At 44.0% G+C, this 12,258-nt stretch overlaps 2 protein-coding genes across 7 annotated transcripts in view; one reads left to right on the forward strand and one right to left on the reverse strand.

Annotated features, from left to right (window-relative positions):
* IL7R (interleukin 7 receptor) overlaps positions 1-10,055 on the forward strand; it is a 216,852-nt gene extending 206,797 nt beyond the window's left edge. The window contains exon 9 of the transcript XR_012656075.1: positions 10,045-10,055. The gene's annotated coding sequence lies outside the window, so the exon portion shown is untranslated. The remainder of the gene's footprint in view (positions 1-10,044) is intronic.
* The window catches only part of NADK2 (NAD kinase 2, mitochondrial), a 94,066-nt gene that overhangs the window by 52,174 nt on the left and 29,634 nt on the right, over positions 1-12,258 (reverse strand). For 4 of the 6 annotated variants that reach the window (XM_075066909.1, XM_032772029.2, XM_032772030.2 and 1 more), the window contains exons 5-6: positions 3,714-3,797; positions 236-372 (exon numbers count right to left, since the gene is read on the reverse strand). In XM_075066909.1, coding sequence (XP_074923010.1) covers positions 236-372; positions 3,714-3,797 — 221 coding nt within the window. The remainder of the gene's footprint in view (positions 1-235; positions 373-3,713; positions 3,798-12,258) is intronic. The other 2 variants (XM_032772031.2, XM_032772032.2) reach the window with 1 other exon arrangement.

Below are 12,258 nucleotides of genomic sequence, written 5' to 3' on the forward strand. Positions count from 1 at the left end.
ATTCAAGTACACCATTCATGAAAAAAGTTATACAGAGAGTTGGTGATGGAAAGCAAAATATATCAATGAATGAAGATTGTCCCTCAGTAATTGAGAATTTAGGATAGGTTGTCTGTTTAGAAAAAACAGTCCATTAGGAAAGTATTTGACTTATTTTATTATACAACCAACTGACCATTCAAGTGAGTACTGCTAAGTTTTGTTGATTACATTCATAATACCAGCTTCAACCTACTTTGATCATGGAATCTTCCATTAACGTGGGCCCTGCTGTGCTGCTCCTGGCTTAACTGCTGTTCATGCAAATCTACAGGGGTAGGGTTAATACCAGTTCCTTCAAGATATATCCGGATTCGCTGCCGCCACTGCCACCTTAGAAAAGGAAAAGAGATTGGTACCAGTGTTGGAGCACTCAAAATATTAATCAGATAAGGCCTTCATTTCACTCAGTCACCGGATACAATGATTTTATTTGATAGAATCATACTCAAAAAGTAACTAAATAGAGCAATTTTTTTTTTAAATGCAGGAGAAGTCCAAATTCATAAGTCAGTTTGAAAAGCTTACCAACTTCGACCACCAAATCTACCAATTATAATTCAAATTAATTACAGAACTGATACAAACATGTATTTCACATCCACTTCTGTTTTGTTAAATGCTGATTGATAAATGCTCTGCATCTGGGTATACCCACAGTGGAACACACACAGCGACAAGCACTCAAAGAAGAATGGTACTTACATGTCCTTCCCTTTTCTCCCCAAATTGCTGCAACATTCTGTCTATTCCCCAGAGTAGAAAAGAAATAATTCATCCTCACTCTTTTCCTATTTTATCTGGAAGAAACTACAGCAGTTTCTTCTCCAGTTCTTAACAGCAAGCCTGAGTATCTGAAGCAGTTACAAACAGATAATTGAAACACAGTGCCACCCACTTGGTGGTGATGAGAATTAGGTATGGCAATTAGCAGCAAACAATTTGCTTATCAAATCACAATATCCCTCTCTCAGAAGGCTCTAAGGATAGCCTTAAAAAAAGAGACTAGATTGAAATAAAATCCTTTACTGTTTTATTTTGTTCCTCAAACAAGTTGAGCAGTCTCAACTGTATACAAATCCATACATGAAAAATACACGACAGCACATAACTATGAATGCTAATGGAACCTTTATATCATTCCACTGTATTATTGTAGGTGGGGCTGGTGGGACCATACTATTAAGGTTGCCCCACACTTCCCATTAAAAGACTCTGCTTATAATTTTACTAAACTAATCATCAGTCTGCCTCGCGTAGAATTTTTGGGGAAATTTCCAGCCAAAATTGTTCAGAGGTTTCTGAGTGAGAGAATGGGGGAAAATATGTTTTGCCCACATTAAAAAATTCTGGTAACCTTTCCTTTGAGACGTTCTAGTGCCTCCAGGTTTTGGAGAAGGAACTTTGAATTTGTCATGTGGTATCCTTTTCTGTCTGTGGCATCCTTTTATGCCTTCTGCTGTCCCCATGAACGCCCATGCAAATGTAGCCAACTTATAAGCTTCTGACAAACTACAAGTCACATGTGCTCCACGGAGACTTGTTAACTTTAGCGCCTAAAATCCCCAAAGATTCCATCCTCACTGAATGCGCTTGAACATCTCACAGCTCCTAGCTTTGATCAGACTGAACATGCTCGCCCCAGCCCATTGCTACAAAGACAAAGCGAGTCTTTCTCTGTCTTTAAAGGTAGCTGTGGGCCAGGGCCATACACTGGAAGGGACAGCAAGGAGCCTCTCTCTTCTGTGTCGTCTGTCCCCTCGCCCTATGATAGCTAGGCAGCATGACACCTGATTCGAATGCAGACAGGACAGAAGCCAGACCGGGAGGGGAGGGAAAGGAATTGATTGAATCATGAAGTCTGGTAGGACTGGCACTGGAGAAAAGAAACTAGGACTGGGAGCCAAAGGAATGTGGGAAGGGGAGGCTGGGACTAGTTGAGCAAGGCGATTGAAGGAGTGGGTGGGGAACTGGTCTGGCTGGGTAAGGAGACAGACTAAGTGTGGGGAGGAGGGGGTGAGATCGGGAGTCTTACTGGCACTATTCCACTTGTAAAGATATGTGTCTAAGTTACCATGAGTCCGACAGGTACAAGACTCAGATAAAGAAAATTAAAAAAAATAAATGTAAGCCACCTCCTGAAGTGATCCAAAATAGCTTTTTCGATATTAAAAGCTATTCTGGACTCCAGTTTGTATTTTTAGAGTGACAATTCAAGAATCCCTTGTACCATTTCCTTCAGAATTGATAGAAAAGTTCTCTCTTAGACAAGACCTAGTATAACAACATGGAGGATTTTAGACTGCAGGAGGGGGCAAAATTGTGCTTATAACAAAAGCGAAGCTGGAATCTTACCTGTGGAGAGGCTAAAGCCTCATCACAGTAGGTTTAGTTCCAGAGGTATTAATACCACCAGAGCACTAGCATACAAGTCTACAAGCTGCAATAGCTTTTTAACACCATGTCATCTAACATTGCTGACCAGGTCTGATCAATTGTTGCAGAGGCATGAAGGCCATCCACATCAGGACACCAATATTAATACCAATAGAATTGAACCACTTAAAATGGTGCAAAGTTTAGAAAGCTTCCTTACTAGAGCTGGAATTACCAGTGTTGAAGTGATACTCCATTTACTCATGCAGATTGAATCACCTAGTTACTTATACCTAGTCTTGATAAACTGACCATATTGGTTCGTTTCAGTCATGATGCCATGTGTCAACTCTGCCATGCCATAAATCCAGTTTACGTTATAATTGGATTACAAACTGAATTTGCCTGTGACAGTAAATAAAATGCACCAAATATTAACATGTAAGATTCCTAGCAAAGAAGGGTCTATGTCTGGCCCTCCTAGGCATTACATTAAAACACTGCAATTATGAGATTTATTTTCATGATTAGTACAATTTCTTGAGCAAAAATGTTAATATACAAATTATGTTTTAGGGAATATTAAAATTCCACAAATATTTTGTCCCTTTCAATAAAGGCCTCAAATTTTGTATGTACAGGGGAACAATTCTTAGCCTGTTTCATAGCATTGTTTGTTCCACAGTTAGAGCTTGCCATCTAATGTAAACTGCATTAAGATCATGCTTAGTTCTAGTTACCTGCTCATCAGATCTTGTACAAATGTCTAGTAGCTATAGCTAACAAGCATTAGCACCAAAATGCTTCCCACATTTTACTTCGTGCCTAAGCCACTCTATTAACAATTGCAAGACCCTCACATTAGCAGTGATTAACTATGCAATTTGTATAATGTCAGAATTAGTTACCCTTCTATCCCTCTAGATACTAATATGGCCATATCCCTGCACTGAGTGCCTCACAAGCATTAATGAATTTATTTTCACAACAATCCTGTGAGGGAAGTATTATATTACAAATGGGGAACCAAGATAGGGAGTTTACGTCATTTGCCCAAGGGCACATCATTAGTTTCTGATAGAGTTAGAAACTGAACCTAGGTCTCCCAAACCCCAATTTAATGTCTTAACCACAAAGGCTCAAGGTCATCCTTCCAAGATGTTAAGCCTCAAAATTCAGTTCATGATTTAATGCACTTATTTTATTAATTTTCTTCTCTTGTTTGTACAACTGCCCAGCATTACACATGCTCTCCTCAGGAAATATATTTTGTAAAATCAAAGATGATAGAATCCTACCTGAACTCACCACGATAAAACTTCTGTAATGCTTCTGGAAAGGAGTGTGTATATCGTACAGGCAAACACAAATGGCCCTCAGATCTAAAAGTGAAAAGACGACAGAACAATAGAGGTGCCAATCAAATCAGTGAGAATAGGACCCTTTTGGGAGCGCTCTGCTAGCTACATCAAAGCAAAGTTTGATTTTCATTTCCTGTGGTTGTGATCTCTCTCACTAGGAAGTCAGGCGTTATTCAGTAGCAATGGGTTATAGAGCCCTTTACCTGAAGGTAGATGAGTCAAATCCAGACAAGGATGCTACTGGCAGTTACTGCTATCAGATGGCTATTTGGTAGTCTATGTGAAAACAGAATATGACTCATCTCAATGGACAAGCTGGATACATTCAAAATCACAACTAATATACCTAGGCAACCTTGCTGGCAACTCTTGCAAAGAAGCGAACAATTACACAGCACAGAGACAGACCTACACTGTTATCCCTAAAGGACAGGACTAAAGCACAATGAAGTGTGGGCAAACTTGCACTGCCTGTTATGTGGCTACAAGACTTCAGTCTCCAGGGCTGTCAAACTACTCTTCACCAGTACTATATTCAAAGGTTTTTTAAAAACTGGCAGCTAAGCATATCTCTCGGCCCTCAATCTGAACTGGCATATTAAAAGTTTTTGGTTTTTTTTTTTCCTGACATGGCAGCTCTGACTAACAGGATGCAAAAGAGCAGAATGCCTTAGGCTACCAAATATTTCATGTGAAATGAGGAAAAGGATTTACTTACATAAGATTACTATGACCATAGACAAGTCACTTGATCTGTGTTTCTGTAAGTGGAGAGACTGTTTCCCTACTCATAGTGGTTGTTGAGATTAAACTGTTTGTGAGGCATTCTGATACTATGCTGACAGGGGACCACATGAGTACATATATAACAGGGGTGGCCAACCTGAGCCTGAGAAAGAGCTAAAATTGACCAATGTACATTGCCAAAGAGCTATAATAATATATAATGATTGTGTGTGTATATATCAATATATGCATACACAATCATATAATTTGATAATGTATATTTATTTATGCATTTATAATGTATAGTTAACAGTAACAATTTGTCTTAACCTTTTACTTAGCAGGAGATCTGGCAATCTTTGCTTTCAACAATTCCCTTGAAGCTTGGGTTGTATTCAGTTGTGCTCACATGCAGCAGTTCTCTTGGCTGTCTGTCAAAATGGATCAGTGCTTGGATTTCACAGGTTTGAGTGCTGAGAAAAATAGACTCACAAAGATAGGTCGAGGCTAACATCGAGATTAATTTTAGGGCTGCACCTATGAAGTTGGGGTATTTATCCTTTGGTACAGATTTCCAGAAAGTAAGGGTCCCCTCTGTCTTCTGAACAGATTTCAATCTATCATCTTCCAAAAGTTCTATTATTTCCATCTGGGATGTTGCTTCATCAGGGACTAAAGGGGGCTTCAGACAATTTGTTTCATCACTACAAGGGTCAATCAGAAATCTGATTTGAGGTCTTTTCCCTGCAAATCTTGGAATCTTTCCTCAAAATTGTTCTTAAGATCTTTAATCATGCTCATATATCTAGTTGTGCTCCGTTTTAGGGGTTCTGCTGCATCTTCTTTTGATCTGGCTTGAAGTTGTGACACTGGAGGAAAGTGCGTCAGCTCTCCCTCAAGCATTTGTCCATGAAATATCTGTAGTTTGTTCATGAACACAAATACACTTTGCACTAGATCAGACAGCAACTGGAATTTTCCTTGTAAGTCCACGTTTAGTTTATCCAAATGCAGCAGCATGTCTGTAAGAAATACCAAATCTAAAACCCACCCAGGATCTGTAAGCTCAGGATGTTTTCTGTGCTTCTCCTCCATAAACAATTTTACTGGTTCCAGGAGCTCTAAAAACCAGGAAATAACTTTACCTCTCAAGAGCCATCAAACTGCGCAGTGAAATGGCAAATTGGTAGGGAAGTCGTCTTCATCTAGTTCTTCGATCAGATTTTGAAACTGTCTGTGATTGGGTGCATTTGAGCAAATGAAATTCACAATGAGCAAGACAGGTTTCATGACGTGATCAAATTTGAGACACCAGTTGCTCCCAATGAATATAGTGAAATGTCCAAAATTCAGGAAAGCTCTCATCAGACTTACAAAGCCCTACTAATACATTCACAGATTCCCACATGGACGGACCTCCATCCATTGCAATGTCAGTGAGCTTCTCTAAAGAGAAGTGGTGTTTCGAACTAACAACATCAATGCCTCCTTTAGATCTCTTCCATAAGTTCTGTCCTTTAGTGGCAAGATATTGAGGAGTTCTTCCCTTACAACACAGTGGTCAGACAGAGTCTGGAGAAACACCAATAACTGAGGTTTATCCTGTACATCACACGACTCATCCAAAGTGATGCTCAAATACTCACACTGCTGAAGTTGCAAGTGCAGTTGCGATTTGATGTTGCTGTTCACATTTGAGAGTCTGCGTTCTATAGTGTGGTGGGAAAGCTCCAAGCCAGAAATTTTCTTTTGTAGATTCTCATTCTCTGGTGACAGGATTAAAATTATATCAGTGAGGCACATTTTTATAAACTCGCCTTCAGAGTAGGGCTTTTTTGCACGACCTATGTGCCAGCCACATATAGGAGGCCAATGTTACAGTCTGGAATTGGTTGGTAAATCTAGTGAAGAACTGGGCTTCTACATGTGTTTGTTTTTTCAAAGTTTTCAGTTTTAAAGTGCGGAGTTCAGAACCTTGTGGGAATTCTTGATCCATATGTGCATGGCTAGAAGAGAAATGATGCTGCAAGTTTGAAGACTTGAACTGAGAGATACATGTCTGGCAAAGACAACACATGGTCTTACCATTATGTTCAGTGAAAAAGTACTTATTCTCCCTATTAGAATCCTCAGTTGTCATCTGTGTATTTTCCTTTCCATTTGTACTTGCCTTCCATTGTTAGATGGTGTAAGAAAAATTTTGATTAAAAATTTCCACACCAGCTAGTCACTGTGTGCTTTATTCAAGGAGACACAAGCATGAGCCAAGGGTTGCTGGATCCCTGGCTCTGCCCCAGGCCCCGCCTCCCACTCCATCCCTTTCACCAAGTCCCTACCCCCACCCCACCTCTTCCCGCCCCATTCCACCCCCTCCCCCAAGTGAGCCATGTCCTCTCTCCTCCCCTTCCCAGAGCCTCCTGCTGGCCACAAAACAGCTGATCGTGGTGGGCAGGAGGGAAGAGGAGGGAAGAGGAGGTGCTGGTGGAGGCAGGGGGGCTGGGCACTGAGTCCTCATTCCTCCCCTCCCCAGAGCCTCCTGCTGGCTGCCGAACAGCTGATTGTGGCAGACAGGAGACACAGGGAGGGAGCAGGAGGTGCTGATGTGGGGCAGGGCTGCCAGCAGGCAGGAGGCGCAGGGGGGCTGGAGGGAGAGGGGGTCTGATAGGGCTGCCAGTGGGTGCTGAGCACCCACCATTTTTTCCCCCAGAGTCGGCTCCTGACTGGAGCGGCATATTATCTTCTGAAGAGCCGCAAGTGGCTCTGGAGCAGCCGGTTGGCTACCCCTGATACATAACATACTAATAGCACTACTAACTGGGCAGGTACTTTCTGGGAGCCTGTTGATAGCAGACCAAACAAAGCTTTTTAACCTCTTCTTTCTTTCTGGGACCTGAACAGATCTCCAGTTCTGTCTGTACACTATAGCAGGTAACCTCATCTGTTTCATTGTTTGGCATATGCACACTTCTAAACAGACCACAGAAGAAGACGTTAACTCACCTTGTGCAGTAACTGGAGTTCTTTGAGATGGGTCCCCCTCTAGGTGTTTCATTTCGGATGCGCATGCACCCATGCAATTCTGACTGGAGATTTTCAGTAGCAGTGCCCTTTAGGCCCGTGCATGTGCTTGCTGTACACATCCTCACAGCCGGCACTGAGGTGATATAGGGCTGCGCAGGTGAACCACCCTCAGTTCCTTCTCCCCTGCAAAGTCCCTAGAGGAAATTCCAAAACAGAGGGGAAGGAGCACTGGTGGTGAAGCATCCATAAGGACACACATCTCGAAGAACTCCAATTAATGAATGAGGTAAGTAATTGCCCCTTCTTTGAGTACTGCCCTTTGGGGGCTTAACTTCACATGACTATCGAGCAGTACCCTGAGCCAGAGGTGGGAGCTTTGGAACTGAGTCCAAGATCGAAGACAAGACTGTATTTCCAAAGGCAGTATCCGATCTAGAAGAATGGACCACCATGTAATGATTGGCAAAGGTGTGTATCTAAGTCCAAGTTGCAGCCTTGCAAATCTCCACAATAGGAACATGTTTGAGTAATGGCAGAGAGAGAGATTTTGTGGAATAGGCTATACACTCTAGGAGGAGGTTGTATATCAGCAGATTCATAATGAGAAATAATGCATTCAGAAATCCACCTGGAGCGTCTCTGAGGGGAAACCATGGTCCCTTTGGCTCTGTCAACAATTGATACAAACAAGATGGGAGATTTCCAAAACAGTTTGGTTTTGTCCAGACAGAAGGCTAACCCCCTTCCAATGTCCTCCCTGGTCTAATGGGGTTTCAGAAAAAAGACTAGGAGATAGATGACCAGGCTGATATGAAATTCAGAGAACACCTTAAGAAATAATTTATAACGTGGATGTAACAAAACCTCAGACTTGAAAAATACTGTAAATGGGGAGGGGTGCGCGCACCATTACTCCCCCGTTCCCTGACTCTTTGGGCAGAGGTGATGGCCTTTTTGGTGACTATATTTGTGGAAAGGTTAAGGAGGTAACAGGAAGCTATTGGTTCAAAGGAAGTCTCATAGGACACCCGAAGTACCAAGTTTAGGTCCTATACAGGAATGGATTCTTTAATCTGAGGGAAATAGTTCTTCAATCGTTTGATAAACCTCAATGTCGTGGGATGAGTGAACACAGAAAATCTCTCAACTGGGCTATAACAGCTTTTCATTCCCACCAAGTGGATTCTGATAAAACTCAGATAATCCTGACTTCCAATTTCAGAAGGTGGTCAAGAAAAGCCAAGAGGGAAGAATGAACGGAGGAAAGGCAGTGCTGGTCACACCAATAGTTCAATCTCTTCCACTTTTGGAGCTAAATATTTCACATGGATCCTTTCCTACTGTTTAACAACACCTGTTGTACCTCTGTGGAACAGGAAGTCTCTATTCCTACAAACCATGGAGTAACCAAGCCCTGAAGAATTCCTAAATTGGGGTGGAAGGTCTGACCAGCATCTTGAAAGAGATGAGGAATGGTCGGAAGACACACTAATCGACAATGGCCAGCGAATGAGGTAAGGATACCACAACTGTCTTGGGCATGTTGGAACCATTAGCATGACCTTGTCTTGCTTGATTTTGTTCACCACTTTTAATATTAGATGCATTGGGGAAAATGCATACAGAAGGTTCCTCATCCATGGAATGAGGAAGGTTTTCCCAGTGAATGAAGGCCAAGACCCCCTCTTGATCAAATCTATCTCAACTTCCTGTTGGTGGCAGTGGAAAAAAGGCTCAGCTCTAGAAACACCAAAGCCAGAAAGGTGTGATTGTGAGTTCAAGAATCCAACTCTCATTTGTAATCTTCGGAAACATGTCTGCTGAGAGCATCTACTGTGTTGTTATGTATGCTTGGAATATACATCACCACAATGAGGATGTGACTGACTATACACCAGTTCCATAGCTTTATTGCTTCGGCACAAAGAGACTAGGATCTCACTCCCCCTTGTTGATTGATGTAAAACATGCAACCTATGTTATCTGTCATGATCTCAGTAGATTTGTCTCTGATAACTGAGAGAAAGTGAATGCAGGCATTCCTAGCTGCCCTCAGCTCCAGGTTGATGTACAAATGCACTTTCTGAGTAGACCATCTGCCCTGAATGGTATGTGTCCTTAGCTGTGCCCTCCTCCCAAAGACGCATCTGTCAGTATGGTAAATGTTGGATAAAGGAGACACCCACATAGATGTTATGAGGATCTTTCCATCAAGTAAGGAAGTCTCATACTTGATGAGGGATTGATATCATTCTGCTCAGACTCTGTTTGTTCCACGCATAAACTGTTCTGAGCCACCCCTGGAAGCAGCAATGGTGTAACCTTGCATGATGTGTTACAATAGTACAAGCTCCCATAAGTCCCAAGAGTTGGTGTAAGGAGGCGCCATGGCTCCCTGCCGCACCTGAGGGGGAGGAGCCAAAGCAGGCGCCTCAGTGGGCGGAGCCACTGCCACCTGTCCCCGCCCCCCAGAAGTCAAGGGGCGGGACAGGAAGTATAAAAGCCCGGTCCCAGAGCTCAGTTGAAGGCCGGCCGCCGAAGAGGACAGACGCTGAGGCCCGAGCTCTCGCCGGGCCCAGCCTGCCCTGCACACACTACCCGGAGGAGCGCTGGCCGGACCTACCTCGGGCCCGGTATCCGGAGGAGTGCTGGCCGGACCTGCCGCGGGCCCGGTATCCGGAGGAACCCGCCTGACCTGCCCTCGCTCACTATCCGAGGAGCTGCGGGTATCCTGTCTCCAGGATCCAGAAGAACCCATGGTCTGGGACCGCCGAACTACGCCAGCGGAGAACAGGTACCGATGAGGGGAAACTGGAAGTAGCCCGGGGGTAGCCGACCCCAGTCTGGCTACAGGGACTGTGACCCCTGTCAGTATGTTGCGGCTTGGATTCCCCACTGACTGCAGCGAACCCTTGCCGCTGCTAGGCCCCGGCTGGGACACAGTGGAGTGGGAGGGCCTGTGTCCCCCTGCCCCCGTCCAAGGGTGGCCGATTTCCCTCTCTCTCTCTCTGGCCTGAGGAGGCTTCTCATAGACTGTGTTGCTCAGCCCTGACAGCAAGAGGCTGAGCTGAACTGTTTGCAGCCGCCCTGCCCAAGGGCGAGGCTCATAGACTGTGTTTGCTCAGCCCCTGACGCAAGAGGCTGAGCCTGAACTGGTTGCCGCCCTGCCCTGCCCAAGGGCTTGGGCTATAGACTGTATTGGCCCAGCCCTGAGCTGAGCCTGAACAGTTTGCTGCCGGCCCGTCCAAGGCCGGCTTAGGCGCTGTGCCCGGGGCTCACCCCTATTACTGATTTCTCGAGCCCCTAGACCCTGACGAGGCAGCCCAACGTCGCTGACTGCTGTGCCTAAGGAGGCGCCCTGGCTCCCTGCCGCACCTGAGGGGGACGTACCCCAGTACGACCGGCTTACAGTTGGAGACAATTACTTGCGAATGTTTGCTGGCTTATCTGAATCTTTGCAATGAGGTATAATAGTCATGAGTCTTTCTGTGGGGATGTAAAATCTTGCTGGCACTGCATCTAAGGATGCCCCTAAGACACATACAGGGGTCAGCATGGACTTTTTGATGATGAGCTGGAGACTGAGCCTGAGGAAAAAGGCTAAGGCTATCTTTATGGCAAAAAGAACCTTGTAAAACTGGTCATAGAATAGAATCATAGAATATCAGGGTTAGAAGGGACCTCAGAAGGTCATCTAGTCCAATCCCTGCTCAAAGCAGGACCAATCCCCAGACCCTAAATGGCCACCTCAAGGACTGAACTCACAAGCCTGGGATTAGCAGGCGAATGCTTTAACCACTGAGCTATCCCTCTCCCCTTGATAGCCCGCTGGCACAACCTTTGAGAATACTTTCAGAGCAGAGGAAAGTCTGACAAGGAGTACCCAGTATTGAAAGTGGTCCTGGCTGACCAGAAAGCAAAGGATTCTCTTGTGAGATGACTGAATTGCAATGTGAAAATATGCATCCTGAAGATCAAGGTCCGAAAACCAATCCCCTGGACCCAATGATTGAATTATTCCTACAAGAGACATCCCAAACTCCTGTGCTTTCACAAAGTTGTTTAAAAGTCTTAGATCTAAAACAGGTCTCCATCACCTCTTTTCTTTTTTTGGGACCAGAAAGTATTTAGTCCACCTCTGCTGAGCAGGAACTGGTTCTATGGCTTCTAAACATAGCAGGGAATCAATTTACTCTCTCAGCAAGTGCTTGTGAGAGGAGTCCCTGAAAAGAGATGGGAGAGATGTAAAAATGGATGGAGTAACTCAACCTTCTGACCTCCAATACCCATCTGTACTTTGTTCCCATGCTAGCTGAAAGCAAGGGAAATGGTCCACATAGGGAGGGAAGTGGATAAATTGATGCATCCAACATTCATTCAGAAGACTGGGTTAACAATAGTGCATTGGTGGCTGGGAGATGCAAATTTATATTCCAGATTACTCTATATGATTTACAAGAGACAGAGACCAAGATTTTAAAAATTAGGATATAAATTAAGATCCTAAATAAAACTGTTATTTACCTATAGAGTAACTGTTGTTCTTCAAGATGCATTGTGCACAAATAGATTCCACTACAGGTATAAGTGTGCCCAATGCACTTGAGTTGGAGACTTTTGCCAACAGTACCACTAAACTATCAGGCGAGGGCATAAAAGAGGAATAGCTACCACCTCCCTCTCTGTTCCTTCACACCGCTGTATGTAATGTCCAAAGTAGGGGAGAGGATCATGG

The sequence above is a fragment of the Chelonoidis abingdonii genome, chromosome 6, assembly GCF_003597395.2.
Source record: "Chelonoidis abingdonii isolate Lonesome George chromosome 6, CheloAbing_2.0, whole genome shotgun sequence".
Lineage (NCBI taxonomy): Eukaryota > Metazoa > Chordata > Testudines > Testudinidae > Chelonoidis > Chelonoidis abingdonii.